The sequence below is a fragment of the Trachurus trachurus genome (assembly GCF_905171665.1).
Source record: "Trachurus trachurus genome assembly, chromosome: 1".
Lineage (NCBI taxonomy): Eukaryota > Metazoa > Chordata > Actinopteri > Carangiformes > Carangidae > Trachurus > Trachurus trachurus.
The window spans coordinates 19,088,182-19,111,477 of record NC_139891.1 but is presented as its reverse complement, the minus strand read 5'-3'; the positions used below and the strand labels follow the sequence as shown (position 1 = coordinate 19,111,477).

Sequence of the window (23,296 nt, the reverse complement as noted above, 5' to 3'; positions counted from 1 at the left end):
GAACTTGGCTAGAAACGCCAGCGGATTATGATCACAATTTCACACGATTATACACAATGACCTCCCGGTCTGAATGAGATACATAGACTTCAAAATGCTTGATGGCCAAAACAAGACCCAGAGCCTCCTTTTCGATCGTGGAATAAGCCCTCTGATGTTTATGCTTTTTCGAGTAGTATGCAACCGGCCTGTCCAGACCAGCAGTGTCCACCTGCAAGAGCACTTCCAATAAGTCCAGTTTGGACACAACTTCAGCCCTACCTATCCGGTCTATACAATCTTCCAGTCGGGGAAGCATCAGCTTTTGTCACCTGATTCACTTTCTGATAATCAATACATGGTCTCACAGTGTCATCTGGCTTGGGAACTAGCACTACTGGATAGCTCCACTCACTCTGCCCATGTTCCACTGCCCCAATCTGCAGCATGTAGGCCACCTCTTCCCTCAGATTTTCCAACTTGGACGGAGCCAGCCTACATGGATGTTGTTTTATTGGCTCAGAATTGCCTACATCTACATCGTGAACAGTTAAGGTTATACATACCTGGGACATCCTGGAAAAGAGATGAAAACTCGGCTGTCAGAGCTTTAAAGTCAGACTGCCACTCTGACGGTAGGTGCTCCAGCTGGGCATCAAGAGATCTCAAAGCCTCAGAGTTCCTCAACCGGAACCCAACAGTGTCACCTCCACTGACATCCTCCTCTATCACTCTCCCCATAGCCACACAGGCTACAGCTGGCCCACTTGAGCGAGCCTGGTACAGCTTTAACAGATTAATGTGGCATAACCTGGTTTTACGCCTACCCTCAGGGGTGCAAATCACGTAATTTTTTTTTCTCCAACCTTTTTCTGAACAGTATAGGGACCACAAAATGATGAACTCAGACCCGACAATCGCTGTGGCACTAGAGCAAGGACTCGGTCCCCAATCTCAAAATGGCGATCAACAGCCTTCCGGTCAAACTGAGCTTTCATATGGTTCTGGGCTTTCAGGAGATTTTCCTTTGCCACCTGACACGCAGCCCACAAGCGGTCCTTAAACTCAGACACATACTGGAGCACAGTTGTCTCAGGCTCAGGTTGAAGCAGCTGTTCCTTTAATAACTTTAGTGGACCCCTAACCTCATGACCGAACACCAACTCAAAAGGAGTAAAACCAGTGGCTTCACTCACGGAATCTCTCAAAGCAAAAAGCAGAAAAGGGAGCGCAACATCCCAATCTCCGGGGAACTGAGTACTGTATGTTTTGATCATGGTTTTCAATGTCTGATGAGCCTGTTCAAGCACTCCTTGAGACTGAGCATGATAAGCAGACGAGACAACCTGAGAAATACCAAGCTCACTCATGACCTCTTGGAAAACACCGGACACAAAGTTGGTTCCCTGGTCATGCTGCACTTGTTTCGGTAACCCAAAGCGTGAAAAGAAACCCACTAACGCCTCTATGATGGTTCTAGCCTTGATATTTCTAAGAGGGACAGCCTCTGGGAAGCGGGTTGTCACATCCATGATGGTCAACAGAAACTCGTTACCCTTCTTAGTTTTGGGCAAGGGGCCAACACAGCCTATGACAACCTTTGAAAAGGGCTCTCCCACTACAGGTACAGGGGTCAGAGGAGCAACAGGGACCTTCTGGTTAGGTTTTCCAACCATCTGACAGGAATGACAGGACCGACAAAAAACTACAACATCCCAATGAAGCTTGGGCCAATAGAAGTGTCTCATAATCTTAGCCTGGGTTTTCCTAATGCCTAGGTGACCAGCTAATGGGGTCTCATGTGCTAGACGCAAGACGTCTTCACGATAGCCCTGGGGAAACACTATCTGATGATGCACACTCCACTCATCAGTAGCAGGACGAGCCAGAGGTCTCCACTTCCTCATAAGCACCTCCCCTTTAAAGTAAAAACCCTCTGCCATGTTTTCACTCTCTTCAGCAGTACAAGCCGCCTTTCTAAGGGGGCTGAGAGTGGGATCCTGTTTCTGAGCTGTAATCAGTGTGTCTCGGTTCAAAACTCACTCACTCACCCCACACCACTTAGCAAAGGCAGTGTCCGCAAGGTCAACTGGGGGCAGGTCACTTGCCCTTTTTGCCTTCACAATAGGTCCTTCAACTATTGCAGTGTTACCAGCAGTGGACTCCATGAGTGCTTGTGCTTGAGACCGGGTGACTGCACAAACTGGGAAAGCCTCTGGATATTGTTCCTCTAACGCAGGGGTGGGGAACCTTTTTCACATCAAGGGCCATTTCAATTTTTCCAAAGTCCTCAGAGGGCCATACCATTATGAACACATAACTAAAGATGAAAAAAAAAGACAAAAAAAGTCTATAACTGCTGTGTTACTAAGCCTCATGTTTGCTGCATTTCTAGACTCACCTAATGTGATGGCTGGAACTGTTTTTCTCTAGCAAGGTGTCTGATGTCAGCTGGCAGTGATGATGATGCTACTCGAAGCTGGTTTTCCAAGTTTGAGTCAGTCAGTCTTGAGCGGAAGCGAGTCTTTGCAAGAGTCAGTTTTGAAAAGAACTGTTCACAGCGATACGTTGTCCCAAACAGAGATGCAAACTTCAGGGCATGTCTCCTCAGGATGGGAAAATCCTCAGCACGAACATACAGTTTGTAAAAGTCCAGCAGAGAAAGGTTGTGGTACTTGGCTTTGAGCTCGGTGTTGTTTTGCAGATCAATTATTTCCATTTGGAGGTTGTCTGGCACATCAGACGGTTGCACATTAAATGGTGTCGCAAACATGTCGAGTTCCTTTTGTATATTTTTCACATCATGAAACCTCTCATCAAATGCCTGGATGAGTTTTTCACACTCACCAGCATATTCAGTCGTAACATCAGGCTTTTGTTCTTGTAGGGTGGGAAAGTGCACAGTGTTTCCCCTTTCCAGCTGTCCTTGCCACAGCCTTAACTTCACTTCAAATGATTTCACATTTGAAAGCAGAGAGCTGATGAGCTGGTTGGGACCTTGCAGCTTGATGTTTAGCTCTGACAGGTGCTTGCTGATGTCCACCATGAAGGCCAGATCACGGAGGAACTTGCCATCACTGAGCTCCATGACAGGTTTACCCTTCATCTCCATGAAGCGTCTGACTTCTTCCCGCAGTGTATAAAACCGTGCGAGCATATTTGCACGACTCAGCCATCGCACTTCACAATGATAAACCAGATCACCGTACTCTGACTCAAGCTCGCTGAGTAACTCCTTGAACTGGCGGTTGTTCAGCCCTCTGCTTTTAATGAAGTTTATGGTGGACACAACTGTTTTCATCACATTGTTAAGCTTCAGGGAATGTGCACACAAACTCTCTTGATGTATGATACAGTGGCATACAACTAAATCACTTGGATCCAGACTCAGTCGGCTCATTTCTTTTTTGACTAAAGCAGTCAATCCTTTTTGCGCGCCAACCATTGCGGGAGCTCCGTCAGTGGCGATGCCGCTCAACTTCTCAAATGGCAGTTCAAAATTGTTCATGGCCACAATAACTTGATTGAACAAATCCTCACCTTTAGTAGTGCCATGCATGGCTTGCAAAGACAGCAACTCCTCCTTTGTTTCAAACTCAGACGTAATCCCACGCAGAAAAATGGCAAGCTGCGCTGTGTGTGTGATGTCTGTTGTCTCGTCACAGGCCAGAGAAAAATACTCAAAGTCTCTTGCAGTGTTCTTGAGTGTTTTTTCAATATCTTGCGCCATATCCGTAATCCTTTCTGAAACGGTTCTCCGGGACAAACTGACGCTTTGAAATAATTTCACTTTGTCGGGCGCGAGCAGCTCCGCGGCGGCTACGAGGCACTCTTTCACGAACTCTCCTTCAGCGTGAGGTTTCAGCTTCGTGGCTATCAGTTCACTCACCACAAAACTTGCACGCGTGATATTCTCTCTGTCAGTCTGTGGCCGTGTGAAAGCTGCTTGTTGAGCACCCAAACTCCGACGAAGAGCGTTAATTTTATCCAAACGCATTTGTCCTTTCAACTCGTCGAGTTTAGCATGTTTCGAGCTGTAATGGCGCTCGACATTGGCCTTTTTCATCACCGCAAGCGCCTCGCCACAAACTAGGCACACTGGCTTGCCTTTCACTTCAACGAAGAAAAAGTCATTTGTCCATTTTTCCTGAAATACGCGGCATTCTGCGTCCACCTTCCTTTTCTTGACAGTCGCCATGATGCATCACTTGTCTGTGTCGGTACTTGTCATGTGTCAGTCACTCCGACCCAATGCAGTGGTACGTACATCACATGCTGTATTCACTGACCCTGACGTTGACTCGGACATAGGACACTCTCTCGGAAAACTAATGACGGGCGATATATTTTTTTTCCCTGATTTTTTTTTTATTCATGTATGCATATATGAAGATATAAAATATAAAAATTTTATTGCATTGCGGGCCAGTTGAAATGGCCTCGCGGGCCGTATACGGCCCGGAGGCCGGACGTTCCCCACCCCTGCTCTAACGCCTTGGTCTCCGCCACATCACAGGGGGTTGGAGACAACAGGGGAGTCACCACCACCTGTTTGTGAGCCAAATCATTTCCCAGTAAGAAGGTCACCCCCCTCACTGGAAGTTCAGGAGCCACTGCCACTTTAGCATAACCAATGAAGATGTTGGTGCGCACAAACACTCGATAGAGTGGAACAGCACTATATGCACCCCCAAAACCTTTAATTGGCACAAATGTTCCCAAGGCAGGGGTTTCAGGCAGGTCAATGGTACCTGCTACCATGACGGATTGACCTGAAGCTGTGTCTCGGAGAACAGTAACTGATGCCTCAGTACCCCCTTCTTCAACTGCGACCCTCCCACTAGACAGGAAACCATCAAACATCTCTAATTCAGCTGCTTCCACGGGCCGGTGGGCTGGATCCAGGCTCATAAGATTATAGGGCACTGATTACAGTCTAGGTAAGTCTGTCCTGGACGTACTCTCTCAGACCTAAATCCCTGCCTGTACGCTTCAGGAACTAGCTCGTAGGCTTTAAGCGCTGCCTGTCGGACTACATCGTAGCTGCCAATCTGAGCGAGGTCTAAAGCAACATAAGCTTCCTGAGCTTTTCCTGTCAGGGAGCCCTGAATGAGGGTCACCCACTCTTCCTTAGGCCATGTTCGCTGTATCGCTATTTTCTCAAACATTTAAAAAAAAAATCGAACGGGATCGAACCGTGGCACCAAAGGGAAACACTTACTTGTCATATAGCAGGAAACAAAATTTCTTAGTTTTAAAGGATCATAGGGCAGGATTAATGAGAACAGCCAGTGACGCGATAGCCGCTGCGCGTAACTACAGCAACCAGCGAAGCCACCGGCACGGGAGCGCGCACAGACTCTTCACTGTTTACTTAACTCTTTACAGTCTTTCCCATCTGCTCTCAAGGAGGGAGGGAGGGAGGGGGGGGGGGGTATTTTACTATAGGTTCTCTCTCTCTCTCTCTCCCTCCCCCCTCTCTCACACAGACACACACACACACACACACACACACACACCTGCCTCTTAACTGTGCTGCAGCAGGGGGCTGCTTGTCTGTTCCTCTGAACTCCTATGTATGGATCTTCTGTATGGGCTCCTACATGCTGGTACTGAGAATTAACGTGCCGGGTCCGGGTGTCGGACCGCATCTGTCAGGGTCCGCGGCCCCATGAAAACCAATAAACACCGGACATATTCATGATTTCATTTTTAAATTTTTTTTAAAAATGGACGCGTCGCGGACACGCCGGCCGGGACGTGAAAAGTGGTCAAAAGAGGACGTTTGTCCACCTGCCTGATAACGTTAACGTCGGCTTTTAGAGGGTGTGTAAGTTAGTGACCTGCCTGCTGCGTGGTTCAGAGCGATTGATATAACAGGGAGTGTCGCCACTCTGTTACTATATCAATCGCTCTGTCGCGGTTGCCCTCTTCATGTATCCATTCCATTGATCCATTCGAAGGCTGTCGGGGACATGCTGACGTCAGGTCCGCCGGCCAGCGCGTGAAATTCACCCCCTGAATTGCAGCGCATTTTGCAGCACAGACCCCGTTCAGAGCAATGGAGAGATACGCGGGTGGGCTCGTTCTTTTTGGTTTTGAACGCTTCCTCACCCATTAGGCTATTATTTAAAAAACGTAAAATGCATGGGTATTTTCTCACAAATCCTGCCCTATGATCCTTTAAATGTATACAATATAATATCTCTATAAACAGTTTATAGAGATACAGTATGTAGATATGTTGGGTCCTGTATGATGTTTGAAAGAGAAAAAAATGATGGATTGAGTTTGTTCCTTTACTTTGCTTTACAACAAATTGTTTTCCAAGTAACGAAAGAAATTACATTTGATTCTACAATTGTAAATTTTCTCTGGTTTGTAACAAATTCATTGAGCAAATCTCAATAAATATTTGAAACCAACATGCAACTGTTTAATACTTGTGTGTTTGAAGCATTTGTTTCCATGTACATAATAGTAATATCATTAAAGTAATAGTTTCAGCATATAATATGGCACATTTAATACATAAAATGAGGCTCAAAACACTTCATGTGGAAGATGGTATAAAGTAGAATAATATAGGAAAATAAAATAAAGCTACAGTGTTAAAGTAGAGTGATTAGTAAAACACAATAGTATACAGCTGACAGATCTGAAAATACCTTTCCTTTTTTGCCTCCAAAACATGATTTCATTTCATGAATGTTCAGTCTTCATGAAATTTGCAGATGCTTGCCCTGAGCACAATCAGATGAAGTGAGTACTGTTTTTATCCACTTTTAACTCCAACACCGTATGTCCACCTTTTGCAGCAATTACAGCAGCACATTTATCTGGCATAGTATTCCCTGAGAGATCAACACTTGTTATCCCATGCCTTCTGCTACCTACTGCATAATAGATCTGTCCAGTTTATTTTCCAACTTGCCCCTTGCTTGGTGGGGTTACGGTCCAGACTTTGTAAATAATTTGACTTTTTCTGTGAAGGAACATGATTGTGTGACAAGCCGAGCTTGTTTTTTTGTAAGGAAAATGACCTAAATCTCCTTATGATGGCTCTATTCAATGGTTTATAGAGCAAAAATTATGAAAAATTGCCAATTTCACAAAAACAACGGAAACCTCTTAAATATTGTGTTGTTGCTAATAATTTCTGCCACCACTATATGTTACACTTGAATATGAGAAAAGTTGGCTTATAGTTTTCTGAGTAAAATTTCTAGACAATATTTGTGTGAAAATCCCAGGAGATCAAGTTCAGAAATACTCACTCACTTCGCACCAGCATTCACTGAGATCACATTTTCCCCATTCTGATGATTGATGTGAACATTAACTGAAGCTCTTGCACCCGCATCTGCAAGATTGTATGCATTTATTGCTGCCACATGGCTCACTGATTGAATAACTGAGCAGTACAATCCCCAAGGTGAGATGTGAGTCTGCTGGAGGGTCTCCTCTCAGTTGGACATGATAGGCTACTTCCACAAAACCACATCAAGGCTTCTTTAAATCCAGCAGTCAGAGCTCATCAGTCCACATCTACGAGTCCAGTGACACTGAAGGAAACTCATTTTGAACCTTAATAACCAGCAAATGACTCATTTCTGCGAAGGGTGAAATGAGGATTGTGCTTTAACTATTACCACAAATGTTTCACAGCCCCACAGATAAGTTGTTTTAGTGGTTAAGTGAGGTAAAACATTCACCCATCTCTGCTTTAACACAGCAGCTCTTGGGAAAGTCAAATGCCAAAGGTTTCTTTATCAGGTCTTTGGTTCGAGTTTGCAGTTCACTTCATTCGAAGTGTCCATGCGTGGGGGTGTGAGAAGTTTTTCTTTTTTAATCTCAAAGGAAGACATTTTAAACACAGTGAGCAGCCACAATGAAGTTTGAGAACATCCTTGCTGATATCAATGGATTTGGAAGATTTCAGAAAATGATCATTGTGATCAGCTTCATTGGCCGCTTCACACTGCCCTGCCACTTCATGCTTAACAACTTCATAGCAGCAGTTCCTTCTCACCACTGTGACATTAGCTTGCTAGACGATGGGGATAATTTTAGGAATTTATCGCAGGCGCAGAGGCTTGTTGTCAGTATTCCTGTCCAGGAGGACGGGACTCTAAGCTCCTGTGAGATGTTCGAAGAGCCTCAGTATGATCTGCTGCTCAACCCGTCCAACAGCTCTGACATGCCCAGAGTGCTGTGCCAGACCGGATGGGTGTACGATAACACCACCTTCAAATCTACTCTGACTTCACAGGTGACTGACTTTTTTTTTTTTGTAAATAAGGCAAACTTAACGATATAAGTGATCTGAAGAAGTCATCTGTCCTCTTCCTTTACCTGCTTGTCCAAGTGGGACCTGGTGTGTGACAAACGAGGGAAAAACAAAGCAACTGCGACCATCTTCTTCATTGGAGTGATGTTTGGAGCTGTGACCTTTGGAAGTTTGAGTGACAAGTACGTATCACAGTTTACAACTTTAAAGGGATAGTTCACCCAAAATTCAAATTTCACTTATTATCTACTCACCCTCATGTGGACTAAGGGCTGGGAGAATTTTCAGAGTCCTCCGTGGGGGTTCCGCACAGTGAGCTCCGTTCGCAACCGTCATATGGACAAATACTGCTGCGCAGACCCCCTCGTAACTCCGAGAAGGCACGGAGGACTCTGAAAATTCTCCCAGCCCTTAGTTGACATGAGGGTGAGTAGATAATGAGTGAAATTTGAATTTTGGGTGAACTATCCCTTTAAGATAGATGATAACTTCAGCTTCCAACCAATTAGAAACATGATTTGGACATGTCCATATTTTTCACAGGTTCGGCCGTAGGATCATGCTGTTGGTGTCCTATGTGTCTGGAATGCTATTTGCCATTGCGAGTGCCTTTTCTTCTTCCTATGTGATGTTCGCAGTGCTGAGGTTCTTCACTGGGTTCTGCATCACTGGCATCGTCATCGTCTCGACTGTCCTTAGTAAATAATCTCTGCTTTGTATCTCAATACATCACCCCAGAAACCCTAATGCAGGTCTACAGAGACTATGACTTGTCATCTTTTGAAAGTAAGTTATATGGTGCTTGTTTGGTTTTTTTGTTTTTGTTTTTACAGGTGTGGAGTGGGTGGACGTTGAACACAGGAAGCTGGTGGGAGTGATCGACAGCTTGTCATGGACATTTGGGAACACAGTATTTGCAGGCATTGCCTATCTTGTGAATGGCTGGAGGTTACTGATTGTTAGTGTAACATCACCTCTAATCTTGGCCATAATGACCTGGAGGTACGACTCTGACATAGACATCTTCTCATCAAACAAACAAACTCAATGGGATTGACAATGTTTAACATTTAAGTAAACCCTGTAGCCACATATTACAATTATCAAAAAGGTATTAAGACAATGTCTTCCAGGAGAAAGAAAAGGATAGCATGATTGGCTTTTGATCAATAAGGACATGGTGATGTGCCGTCAATGGGCAGACAGTCCCTTCTTCTTTTGTGCGTTGCTTATATCTTACAAGTGTCCAACCACAGCTCAATATTTCTGGTGAACATTCAGGACTAAAAAACATATTTTCTTTCAACATTAGGTGGATGCCAGAGTCGGCTCGGTGGCTCATTGCCAACGGAAAACTGGAGCAAGCTCAGATGTATCTGAAAAAATGTGCCATGATGAATGGAACAGATGAGTCAATCCACACTCTTAAAACAGAGGTTAGCATCTAATGCTGGTTAATCTCTCTGTCAAATCTGGTGTCTGTGGTGACATTGCATCACCTGTGTGCTGATGCATTTTACATTAACCAGCAATCACTGTGACAAAGTTGAAGAGGGCAGCAAGGCATAGCGATGGAGACAGAGTAGGCTACAGCACATAGAAGTATAGTGGCGTTAATGACAGATGTGCCTTGGAGGTGTAGTGGACATTTTTAGGTCTGCCTGTTGGTAGTCAAAAAACAAGACCAGTGAAATATCATGCGCAATGATTTCATTCCCTGTCGGGAAGGACACAACACAAAACCACATGGCAGTCTAGTAGCTCAGGGTTGTGCCCACTGAGCAGTGGTTGCAGCCCCTTTGTATACTGACTTCTAAGCCTCTGGCAGTCTCCATGCAGTCAAGTCAAGTCAAGTAGTTTATTTGTCCCAACTTGGGCAATTTGGTTGCAGTCTAGGTGTTAAAAACATAAAAACATACATTCCAACACATACATACGACACCTCAATAGATATCTAAAAACAAACACAGTAATTCAACAAAAGGCAAATTTCAGGTTAAGTGCCAACCACATAGATCCCCAACATCAGCATCAACAACATCATCATCGTCGTCAATATCAAACTCATTGTCACCATCATCACCATCATCGTTCAACTAGATTGAGCTCCCTAATGGAAGTGGGGATGAACGAATGTCTGTACTTGTTATTTTTCACCCTAGGGGCACATAGTCCCCTAGGACTTATTGCCTGTATCATAAGATACAGGCAATCATAAGATACAGGCAATAAAGGCAATAAAGCAATCAAGATACACACTTTAATAAATCACATGGTTATCTTGTGGTCATCTGGTCATCCTCACTTCAAACAGATTCGGGTTCAATAGGTCACACTAATCAATCTAACAGACTTCCACAAAATAAGACCACATCAAAATTTTCACCACAGAGGCATCAAGAAAGGTTTATGAGAAAGTTTTCACCTCAAACATTAATTAATTAATTTTTTTTAATTTATTGGTTTATTTGAGAGGGACAGTTTAACACTCATCAACAGAAAAACTGCAAGTGAGCCAGAGTTAGCCAGTAAGGCTAGTTTTCATCTGTTGTCCCTGGCCAGATGTTACAGGCAACATATTACATAAACTCTGACTCTTCCTACCAAAGGAGCAAGATAAAAGTATGACACTGCAGGTCTAAGAAATCAATCAAAAATCAACACGATCAATACAGTGGTTTGGAGTGAGGCTGACAGTATAATGCTGGTTTGCATTTTTTCAGACGCTGTCCACTATTGTTGTGACAGAGAAAAGAGACCGGACCTATTCCTACCTCGATCTGATACGAACAACCAAGATGAGGAAACTGGCTCTGCGCACTGGTACATTGTGGTCTGTATTCCCAATGAGACATGGTCTGTGGTTTTAGGTTGTAAAATATATGATGTGTTGTGTTTTGGTCAAAGAGTTATAAAAGATCCAGATGAAAATGCATTAAGGTGTCTCAACAGATGCTTTCATGAGTTTGCACTTTCTTTGCTTCTAGGTTTTGTGTGGCTACTACATTTTATGGCATCAGCTTCAATATCACAGGCTTTGGGCTCAATATCTATCTCACTCAGTTGACCTACGCTTTAATTGAGCTCCCAGCCAAAATATCAGTTTACTACTTACTGGACAAGATCGGCAGGCGGCGCACCGAGGTGGGAGCTTTGCTGTTGGCTGCCATCTGTATTGGAATCAACATTGTGGTACCTAAAGGTAATGAAGATAATTATTCACTTCAACATACTTAGAACACAGGATTGGGGAAAATGTTGTTTCAGTAACAGCGTTGTCTGTCATTATTCACAAGACTAGCATTTTCATTTTTAACCTGCATTGATTAACTGATGTTCTTGTCTCAGATATGTCTGTTGTGAGAACAGTGGTAGCAGTGATTGGAAAAGGGTTTTCTTCAGCATCCTTTGCAACTGTTGTGCTCTACTGCTCCGAGCTCTATCCTACTGTTGTAAGGTAACAACACACTTAATCTATCTGTCTAAACAACTTGTGCTATATCGACACTGCAGGACCCTGAAGTGATGGGGGTGTTTTCTAAATTACTAAAGTACTAAAATAATACCTTTCTTCCAGGCAGAACGGTATGGGCTATAACTCCTTCATGGGGCGGCTGGGTGTTGCTGTGGCTCCTTTGATCCTCCTACTGGATGATGTCTGGAAGGAACTGCCCCAAGTTGTCCTGTGCTCTGTAGCTGTGGTCGGGGGAGCGGTGGCGAGAACGCTGGCAGAGACACGCAACAGGTGCCTGCCAGAGACCATAGAGGACATTGAAGAGCAGTGGTAGTAAACTCTGTCCCTGGCACATGTTCAGCCACGCAGAGAAACTTCCAACAGTTTGTTCTGTGTGAATTCATGTGCAGTTTATATTTAATGCAGGGAATATTGGTTGGCTGGAAGGATATTGTAACAATCTTCATCAGTTATGGATTTTACATTTTATCCTGTAATCCACAGGTTGGGAGTCTGTACTGTAATTAGACAAATTATTAAAGAACACTTCACTCAAGTCCTTTATGTTAACATTTAACAGAGATGTTATGCTGTATGAAATATATCTAATGTATAACTGTTGATACTGTATATGACATCATATAATGTTTTTAGGGCATTGAACAACATCATAGTATTAAAGATTTATTAAAGGGACAACGAGGAGTTTCTATTCGGTTATAAAAAAGTCTCACGTTAATGTGGATGAATCTCCGCTACCCACACTTGTTAATGGGCCCATTTTCGATAAATATATCGTTCTGTCTCTATCGTTATTTTGTTATTATTTGTGGTGGCGGAAGTGCTGGTCGAGCCGACCAGCGTTTCCTTCGTTGCGAATCATGAGAATAAGCAGCCGCATCGCCGTTTATGGTCGGAACTACGGTGGTATGTGAACCTCTTTGAACCTCTGACTTTAATTATTGATGAATGAAAACATGAGTCCGTCTTGCGCCCGGTCAAAGAAATGTACGGTGCGCGCGGAGGCTCATAAATGTAGTGTGAAAACGCTTCGCTTTTCCAAAACTCCTCGTTGTCCCTTTAATACTACCTATACTGTAAATTGAATTCTTCAAAGGGAAACTTGAAGTAATAAGAGTTACCAGTGAATTATATACAATGTGTATTTGCAAAAAACAAAGTCTTTTAATTTAGTGCCTCAGACTTTGTTCCCTTGAGATTTAAATGAGCAAACACTCAATATTTGATCTGCACGTTAGATTGGATTGTAAAATGAGTGCCATGTCCGACAAAGCAAAAAAAAACATGCTAAGAATTTTAAAGAACAAATACATTAAGTATAAACACTTGTTAATATATTGCCCATATTAACCTGCATAATTGTTCTGTTTATTTACTCAACCAAATTCTTATCTCAACACAAAAGAAAAACAGTAAAACGGCTGTATAGACAACACAACTGTTAACAATAACAGTATTTACTGATCAATAGCTCCACAGAAATTAAGTCAAAGCTCCTTTATTAAAGAAACAACGCAAGCACAACTTTTTTTTATGACTCCGTATTCCCCTAAAGGAAAGTCAACCACATCTAAATGACATGTTTCCGATATTCCTTTTGAAAATCTTTTATAGCCAGGTCTAAGATTTGCTGCTGATATTTCATCTGACATTACACTTAGTTACAGAATTAACATTGATGATGGAAAGGGGGAAAAAAAGAAAAAGCAAACAAAATATAAAAATCAAAATGCCAAATTTTAAACATTAAGATACAATGATACAGAAAGATCTAAAACTATAGTACGCAGTTGGTTTCCAGGACACTTCTTGGCTATTGTTCAGTACTGGGAATACTCCTTGCTCTCTAGTTTGGCAACGATTCGCTCCAGCTGTCTTTTAGCTTCACATTGTGGGAAGTTACTCATTTCATAGTACTGGGGTGCAATCTTCACCAGCCTGTAACCAAAGAGAGAGGATCAGCGTTAATTATCATCAGTGAGATCATGTATACAATCAAAGCTCAGTTGCAGTGATCCATCTCGAAGAAGCTGCATCAGAAAACATTGCACGTACCACTCTGGCTTGATGTCTGTGCAAGTGCGGATGTAGTTCTTAGTGGTGAGGACAAACTCGTTGTAGAGCACCCACTCGGGCTTGTGGTCCAGGACTGTAGACGGGTGAAGTTGGACCACTTGGTTGTCTTTCACTGTGAGGTAATGACCTGTGCGCTCCAAATGTGCCACCTGCAGAGTGAGCGACCTCAACAAGTTAGAAAACAAACATCTGTGGTGGCAATAAGTAATTACTGAACACTACCGCTGCTTTGTAAAGTTTCTATTGAACGTAATGTTGCTGGCATCATTAATGTGTCAGCTGTCGGCGTTTGCGTGCTCACCTGCATGAAGAAGCCGGTGCAGAGCGCCCTTCGGATGTTGATGTAGTAATCTCTGCTAGTGAACTCTGTGCTCCGACGTGGCAGGTTGAAGCGGTCCATGATCCTGGACAGCTGCTGCCGCACGTTGTCAGCAGACATCAGCGAGCGGTAGTTGACAAAGTTGTCATAGCACCACTGGTTCGACTCGTGGTCTGGGAAAAACAATAACAGGGGTTCACACCTACAGTATGGGAATGGGAAGCTTTGGAAGCCTTGTGGATTAAATATACAATATAAAAAGGAGTCACTGAAATGACAGAGACCAAACTGACTCTGAAAAAATGTAGTGTGTCGTTGCAACTGTCTTTTTGTGAGTTTATAAAAAGGAATCATAATGAATGTTTATGCATTAATCTGTTTATTTTTGCTGGTTCTGTTGCATCCAAAGTAGTTAAAAAAACTCAATAAATGCAGCTTCAATAGTGTTAGAGCAATCCTTCCATTGCTGCAGAAAAAATACACAGAATGATGATGGAGGACTCAAACTGGTGCTCACTTTGTTTGAAGGCATGGTAGACGTTGAGCAGCGTCAAGTGGTCTCCGTCGATGTGAGCAAACCTCATCTTGGACTCGTCTGCTGCCTTCTTAGCCTCCGTGGGGCGGACAAAACACTGTGGGACTAAACAAGGTTGGTATGGGCCCCAACAAAGCCGCCCATAGGGATGAGTCAAACATTCACAGAAAAATGGAGCAAAGCCTATGATGCTAGGGCACTCGACACTGCGGTGGGACAGGGCAGGACCACAAGCTCTATCAAAGGGGGCTGCAGGCTTTTCTCATGGTCATTCCCAACTGTACTGGCTATTAGCTCGTAGAGAGGGGGGTCATTTAACCACATCTGTAAAACAAGAGTTTTCACACAACTACAAAGTGTTAGGGACACCAGCAATGTTTAACTTTTCAAGTTTCAGAAAATTTGAACTTTTTGGTATTGAGACACAATAGAGTTAGCGCTTTATGAGCGCAGATCATGGAAATGCTACACACGATAACTATGTAAAAAACGATAACAGTAAAAGTTCACAATGCATTTTTTTTTAAGATGAAAAGAAAATTCACATAAATGTGATGAATATGAAAATAATCCAGTGGTGCCTGCCCTATCCACTAAACACACTGTATGTTGTGACCAAAAGGTAAAAAAAAATCTGGTTAAATATCAATGAGAACTCACTGGTCTGTAACAAACTCTGTCTCTCAAAGAACAACTGTTTATTTTTATATATATATATATATATATATATATATATATATATATACACACACACACACACTGTATGCCACTTTCTTAAATCTCGCTGCAACTACAACTCAGAGGGAAACATGACATAACTTTCTGTACTTGTATTTAATTCCAGCTGGTTTAAAAATGATTTTCAGAAAGAAGTATTTTGCTCTGACACTGGATCACAACACTGTTGCTACATATTCAGGACATATACTTGAAATTTGATAAACTTTTTCACCTGCTTCTCTATTCAAACACACAAAAAAGTTGACATTTAGTCGCCTCTGTTCCAAAATGCTGCGCACAAACTAAATTCTAGGTGGGACACTTCTTCCCACCACCACCAGTGAACAGTCGTGTTTTTAACCCCACGAGAGAGGGGCTACAGAGGGCAAGGAAGATGTCGGCCCAGTCCTGGGCATTACCTGACAGCATGGCAGTAATGGAAAGGATCTCATTAGAGCAGTTAAACTCGCAGCTGGCAATGACCATCTTAGCCAGCTGGGGGTCCAGGGGGAACTCGGCCATCATGGAGCCCAACTCTGTCAGGTCACCGTCATCGTTGAGAGCGGCGAGGTAATTCAGCAGTTCAAGAGCCCTCATCAGTGTTTCAGGAGCTGTCGTGGGAGAGAGGAAGGGTTTAGACCGTCATGTCCTACAAGAGACATTTGGCTGTTTTAGGATTCTTACAACGCAGACCAACTCACCGGGGGGATCCATGAAGTCAAAGTGCACCAGGTCGTCAATACCGAGCTTTTTAAGCTGCAGCACCACGGAGCCCAGGTTTGATCGAAGAATCTCAGGGTATGTGTTATCCTGGAGAGGGATGGTGGCCATGTTAAATGAATCTCACAATAAAACTCTGATAAGATGAACTACAGCGCACATGTCAAACTCGAGGCCCAGGGGCCAGATTCGGCCCACAACATAATTTTATGTGGCCCGCGAGAAAATTTCTTTTTTCTTTTAATTAATGGCCCGCTGGTTTAGCGCTCACACTACAAATCCCATAATACACTGCAACATCTACCGTATTGTCATGACCAAGCAATAAATCATCGAGCACCAAGCTCCTATCTGTCATGGACAAATTGGCATAGAAGAGAAAATTAGGCTAAATATTAGGTGTTTTTTTGTTGTTGTTTTTTTACAGCCTTTTCTGAAATCACAATACAGTTTTCACCAGCTTGTTCGTAGCTTTCTGAAATCTTCTCATTTTGATAAAAGGCACCATAATGGAAAAACAAAGTTCTTTTATTGTCATTCATCATATTCTTGCTGGTCAAATTCATATTTCTGATTAAAACAATGTCAGTTTTAGTCTGTTCAATAACTGTCAGTACTGTTCGGCCTAAGACATACTTCATGTTTTACATTTTGGCCCCTTGTGTGATTGAGTTTGACACACGACAGGGAGCGGAGGAGCATCATTCTGCCTTGTGTTCATGTCACTGTGGTCACTCACCTGCATTTCTGTTTTGTAGGCTTTCTCTGTGTAGAGGCGGAAACACTTTCCTGGACGTGTTCTGCCTGCTCGTCCTGCCCTCTGCTGGGCAGAAGCTTTACTGATGGCTGTGACCAGCAAAGACTCGACCCTGATTCGAGGATTGTAAACCTGGACACGTGTTTGAAACAGTTAAATAAACAACTGAGATGTGCATGGCTTCACGTTGTAACTACCAGGGAACAATAAAACTAATAAACTAAACTAACAGTTACTATCAACATGTTTCACAGAATGATGCCGACCAATTCTGAGACTCTATATTAGACAAACCACGAAAGATGAAATCACCTTTTGTTTGGCAAATCCAGGATCAATGACAAACACTACACCATCAATTGTCAGAGAAGTCTCAGCAATGTTTGTTGATACCACGACCTAGGTGGAAGAAGAAGAAGCAACTGTCAGTCAACTATGGTCAACATTTGATAGTTTGGTGCAGTTTGGTGTTTTCTGTGTATTTTTTCATTTTTTATGTTATGTGTAGGGACTACAGATGGAAATTAGCTGTGAGCGCCCCTCCCCTTCTGCAGTCTCAGCTTGCCCAGGCTTACTACAACACTAAACATGGCATTTTTGGTATCTGTGACTTCATTGTGTTTTAATTTGTTTTGTTTTTTTCAAATTTAGCATTGTCTTTATTTCATTTCACATTTATTTTGTGCAAGAATACACGAAATATCAGTCCAAAAGTATAACCGTCGTTATAAATCTTTTTCTTTCTTTTTTTTCCTCATTTCAACCGCTGTTCAACTGAGGGAGACGGTCTCACGACTTTATTTTGAAGTTACAGGAAGACGGATGTTGATGTTACCAGCTTCCGGAAAGTTCAATGGACAATATAAATAAAGATTTAACTTATTCCATTGTAAATGTGTACAAGATGGAGAAGAAGAAGAATTGTAAATGTAAGTGTGCGCAAATCCGCGGTGTTGTTGAACGTCATGTCAAAACACGGAGCAAATCGTCACGATCGTCACACATGTGTGTATGTGTGTGCGTGTGTCCCTGCTGTAACGGCTGCGGTGTTACTGTGTAGACTGTATGGGCAAAACACGGAGCAACCGCGCCGCCGCCCCCCCTCCCGCGTGTGCTGGTTGATGACAATCAAATCAATCATGAATCATTGATTTGATTCTCAATAAATTGCTTGACTTGGATTCATGACATTTTCCCCATTTTGACTCTCATGTCCGCCTGGATCTTATCATGAAAAAAAACACTGCAGAATGGTCATACTTTTTGCTATCTTCTTCAAATTTGAACCAGGTGTTCATTGATAGTGTGCTTACAGATTCATACTTCCATTTACCTTTATGGTTAAAGTCACAAAGGCTGTTTTTTATTTTTTAATAATTTATGAATTTTTAGGCGGACAAAAAAAATCTTAATTTTTTGCACACTTACTAGACCACTGCTCTGTTCCAGTAATACCTGAAGTGTTTCTGACACTTTCACAAGAAACTTTACAGTGTCCCCTTCCTGGCAAGCCCTCATTTATGGATATAGTCAAAGTGGTTCAGAAGCTACAGCTATAATAATTTGAGCATGGAATTTTATGCGTTTTTGCTTCAAAATAGGGTGGGAGTGGAAGAGGTTAATAAACTAATAAACTAAACTAGAAGGATGCATCATGGGAAGTCATTCAAGAAGAGGAACACTCATGATTAATACTTGGTTTGAAACTCATATTGTAATAAATCTGAAAGCTTTGTTTCCCACAAGTTAAAACGTACCTTTCTTCCTATTGCGCCGTTGGGCTTCCGTGGAGGAGGCGGCTCAAAGATCCTTTGCTGCTGCTGTGGCGGCAACGTTGAATACAGAGGAATGATTTTGATGTCTCCAACCTCAGGTCCAAGGTCATCGACCTCGCGCTTGATCCGTTTGCAGGCCTCATCAATTTCCTGAAAGCAGAGAGTTGATTTCACTTATGCTGTTAAAGAAACGGACTGACTGAGGCTTCTGAAGTGAGGACCTGAAGTGTCAGCGTAGTTGAGTCTTACCTCCTGACCAGTGAGGAAGAGAAGGCAGTCACCTTCATCTTCCTCACACATATGAATCTGGATGACAGTGCGGATGGCTGCCTCGAGGTAGTCACGCTCGGGCTCCGGGGTGTAGAAGATCTCCACGGGGTGTGTGCGCCCAGGGATAGTCAGCAGGGGACAGTTGTCGAAGTACACCTGGAACTTCCCAGCATCCAGCGTGGCGCTCATGACAATCACCTGTGCATGAAGGAGACACCACTCAGCTTTTATAACCCAGTAGGCCTACCACACACGTCAAAATGATGTTATAAACCAGGGGTGTCCAAACTACGGCCCAATTCCAACCGGCCCGCAGCCTCTGTCATAAAATATTATATAATAATAATACATAATATGCGGCCCGCCAGCACGTACAATTTTTTTTCCCAGCCTCGATATATTGCCATGTGCATGCTTGTTTGTTTTCCTGGTCTCTGGCCTCCAAACAGGCTGAATGACAAGAGGCTTCACTCTGTGAATTGGTCAAAAAAAAAAAACAGCAGCAACGCGTTTCGCCCTGTTTTCGCCGGTTTTTAACAATAAATTAATTGAATGTACCCCATTGTGTGCGGTGGAACCTTCTTTTTTCATGGTTTTTGTTCCTGATACCACCTGCACCAATGTGGAGTTTTATCTGAGCTGTGCAGGGGCAATCTCTTCTCTATTTTGGTAAAAACTTGTTTAGATTTATTTATCTATGTGAAGAAATGAAAAGAATGCTATTTGCAATGAAAAAAAAGTATTAAATAGTTAATTTGCATTTAATGTTAATGGTTCAAAGGATGTCAGGCTGAATGGTCGGCCGACTCGGCCCCCACACATTTTTACCTCACCAAATCTGGCCCTCTTTGCAAAAAGTTTGGACACCCCTGTTATAAACGATAGAGGGCTCTATCGTACGGTAGACATGTTTATATCGCACTACGATATATATCATAATATTCACAGACACTAGCTAATAGCTATATGTTATTCTTTTTAAAAAATCTATCAATAGCCTGCTTTTTCCTGCTCCAAACTATCGTTATTATATCGGAATTTAAAAATCCACTATCAGTCGACCTCTAATATCAACATCTTTTAGCAAATTGAGCCATCAACAGAGTTTTTTTTTTTAATACTAACTAAGCTGTTGTAAGTGATAAAAAAAAAGTGCACATAACCTAAAAAAAATAACTGTGCTTTAGATCATGTATTTCCTATTTTATCATAATTAGTGGAAGTTAATGAATAAAGAAAGTATGCAAAATGACACTCTTTTGGAGTTTCGACAGTAAGTTACTCTACGATATTCATTTTATTATCAGGCAAAATTGCAGAAAAAAAAACTGACGTAGCAAAACCCCAACATTCACAAAGAAAAAAGCAAATTATTCAGCATTTCTATTAAAGAGAAGAACAAATACCTTCAGGTCCGGTCTTTGACGCACCACCTCCTTGAGCACACCCATCAGGATGTCTGTGGCCAGAGTTCGCTCGTGGGCCTCGTCCAGAATGATCACACCATATCGCTCCAGCAGCGGGTCATTCATGGCCTCTCTTAGCAACATACCGTCAGTCATGTACCTGAGGAAATAACGGACAAGGTTTGTTAGATGAAGACGGGGGTCGATTCAAATGAGATAAAGATCGATTTGAGCCGATAAAGGTCGTCATTTCCCTGAATCACTCACTTCAGTATAGTCTTAGCAGAGCTACAGTCCTCAAATCGGATGGAATAACCGACTTCCTGTCCGAGCATGACATCCATTTCATCTGCCACTCTTTGAGCCACGCTCATGGCGGCCACTCTCCTGGGCTGAGTACAAGCCACCGCTCGCTTGGGGCCAGGCAACCCTCTCACCATGTCCACACACCACTGTGGGATCTAAAGAAGGAAAGCAAAGGTTACAAGGTGTTTGTTCAGTGTGCACTTCACAAGGTGTCAGTGTCCTGCACATGAGACATGGGTTAATTTATGGCATTTCAGACCTGTGTTGTTTTCCCAGAGCCAGTTTCTCCAACAAGGACGAAGCTCTGATGACGTGTGATGATGTCGCTGAAGCTGTCCTTGTACTCCCATACCGGAAGCTGTAACCTCTTCTTCAGGATCTCGTAGTAACGCGGTGTGTGCGGTAGGTTGGTGAACGGATTGATCTGCTGTTGCACAATCATTTGCTTCAGGGCTGGTAAACTCGGCCCGGGCGTCGCGCTGTTGGTTGGCGCACTAGAAGGCTTTGGGTCTCTGTCCCGGTCTCTGTCCCGGTCCCGGTCCCTATCTCGGTCCCTGTCCCTGGAACGGTCCTCGCGGTCTCTGTCCCGTTCCCTGTCTCTCCTATCAGCATCAGGGCAAGAAATCATTATCAACAACATTTCCCTTGTAAAGGAATCATTATGAAGAAAAAAGCAGCAACACGTATAGAAAAGCCTGATTCACGTTGCATGGAACAGACGGTGGGCAGTCTGCAAGCGTTTACCTCACAGGACAAATACATTGTAGGGTTGCTATGACTTTTAATGATGTGAGGCATTCATGTCTGTTTGGTGATTCTTTATTTTCAAACATCAGGTTGACCATCTGAACTTCACAGTTCACAAAAACCTGTTTGATGTCGATGTGAGTAGTACAATACAAGTCTGAAGTCTTCAATTGCCTTCTATTATGAATGCAGCATTAACCTGCTTTATGTACAACACAGAGTCACTTATGCTGGATTTTAAAATTCACAATACACTCACTGAGTGTTATTCTTCCATTTTTAACAAAGATTCATTTAGTATTTGTTTGTGACGGGAATTAATTAAAAGTATATTTGTTTTTACTTTCCTGACATTTTAAGGATGAAAAGGAATTACGTAAAGGGCAGGCTCACGTCTAGTGTCCCGTCTCTCTTACAGGAACAGCTACAGCTAAGTGTCCATAAGAACATTAACATAGGTTTTGTTTACCGTCATCATTCTTCCTAATCCTGCTGATCATTACGAGATCCCTTCCTAATGCAAGTCAAAGGGGACAAAGTCCAGTACTCCTCCATGTTTTGCAAAAAAGAAAAGAAAAAAAGTCTATGAATATGTCCAGCTGAATTTAATAAGGCTTCACCAATTCAAGTGGGTGTCTTTCATTTTACATCAATCAGTAGAAAATCTCCCTCCTAGTCACTAAAGCTCAACAGAAAAACTAAAAGGAAAGACTATTATTGTAAAAGATAATACCTTGAACTATAGCCTGTTCGTTTGTACAGGCCAGACAGCTGAAGTCAGATATGATTAACCAATGAAGAGAGAATAACTTGTGTTCCCCATTACCTACAAAGTCTAACATAGACATTATTTTTTTTAATAACAAGGCGAATTGACGAGAGCAACATTACTCAAGACCGACTGGTCTACTCCAAGATAGACTGGAGAAAACATCCCTTTCCCATTTAAAGCAGGTGTTTGTTGTTGACAGATCAATCAATAACAATGATTGTTAGCGGTGTTTCACTGCTGTTAGCTCGCACGCTCTTGCGCTGTCATTGATTTGATAAAAAACAGTACGAGTGTCTAGTGTTAGTAAATCATAGTTTTAGTCTTTTTTTTTATTTCGTTTTAGTCTTTTTTTAAGTCAGTGTGTAGCGGCTGTCTGGGGGTGTTAGCACCGCGCCGACCAAGGTTAGCCCCACCACACACACACGTGTCTCCGCCGTGATGAAGCTAACGTTGCGGCTCCGCTTGTTAGCTCAGGCAGCTAAGTTACCTCCAGTCACTGAGCCCCGGACTGAAAACTGTTTATATACTGCACATGACACCGCGTACTAGCAGCTAAGAGCAGAGTTTAACTATTGACACTCAGAGTTACGTTAGTTTAAATTGCTTTTTCTGCTTATTTGACACCTGATGGTTTGGCCACACTAACTAGCATGAGCTAACAGTCAGGTTAGCACTGGAGCAGACATGTAAACCCGAGCAGCGCCGCTTACCCGTCAGACCTCTTCTTACTGGAGGAGTAGTCATCACCCAGATCCAGGCGATGTCTTTTAGACATCTTTAGGTGGGGATAAAGGTTGATTATCTCCAATAAATCAAGATCGATCAACGAGAACACAGTTCTGCCGGGCGATGTGACACCAAACTCGGTTTCCTGATTCCTGTGCTGCTGGAGTTGTTTTCTTCTTCACACGGTAACTTAGAGTTCACAGATTTCATTTACCGCCACCTACTGATCTGGAGGTGAAAAACTACACATAGGCTACACATTCACAAAACAAACAAACATGGATTTTTTGTCATTTCAGTGACACATAGACTGTGGCATATTGTTCCATCACAGAAATACTGCAAGACCATTGATTATTTTCATTATCAATACATCTAACATTCAGGGCCATTATTATCAAAAGGGCTCATCATAATCCAGTA

The 23,296-nt window shown here is 42.8% G+C and overlaps 2 protein-coding genes across 2 annotated transcripts; one reads left to right on the top strand and one right to left on the bottom strand.

The window, feature by feature from the left end:
- Nucleotides 1-7,870: 7,870 nt before the first annotated feature.
- Nucleotides 7,871-12,057, top strand: LOC310997424 (solute carrier family 22 member 7-like; the record flags this gene model as incomplete). Its single annotated transcript, XM_083987105.1, has 9 exons — nucleotides 7,871-8,251; nucleotides 8,348-8,451; nucleotides 8,813-8,967; nucleotides 9,103-9,271; nucleotides 9,582-9,705; nucleotides 10,993-11,102; nucleotides 11,257-11,471; nucleotides 11,618-11,726; nucleotides 11,847-12,057. 9 exons carry the CDS (start codon nucleotides 7,871-7,873, stop codon nucleotides 12,055-12,057), a joined length of 1,578 nt encoding a protein of 525 aa, XP_083843231.1.
- A 1,175-nt stretch (nucleotides 12,058-13,232) lies between these two features.
- Nucleotides 13,233-23,039, bottom strand: LOC310994389 (ATP-dependent RNA helicase DHX15). Its single transcript, XM_083983054.1, has 14 exons — nucleotides 22,858-23,039; nucleotides 20,888-21,230; nucleotides 20,590-20,783; nucleotides 20,323-20,482; nucleotides 18,896-19,114; nucleotides 18,629-18,796; nucleotides 17,184-17,270; nucleotides 16,854-17,003; nucleotides 16,096-16,204; nucleotides 15,814-16,005; nucleotides 14,657-14,779; nucleotides 14,122-14,312; nucleotides 13,800-13,969; nucleotides 13,233-13,682 (listed from the first exon to the last, which is right to left on the bottom strand). Exons 1-14 carry the CDS (start codon nucleotides 22,920-22,922, stop codon nucleotides 13,565-13,567), a joined length of 2,289 nt encoding a protein of 762 aa, XP_083839180.1. The 5' UTR covers nucleotides 22,923-23,039; the 3' UTR covers nucleotides 13,233-13,564.
- Between the last annotated feature and the right edge of the window lie 257 nt (nucleotides 23,040-23,296).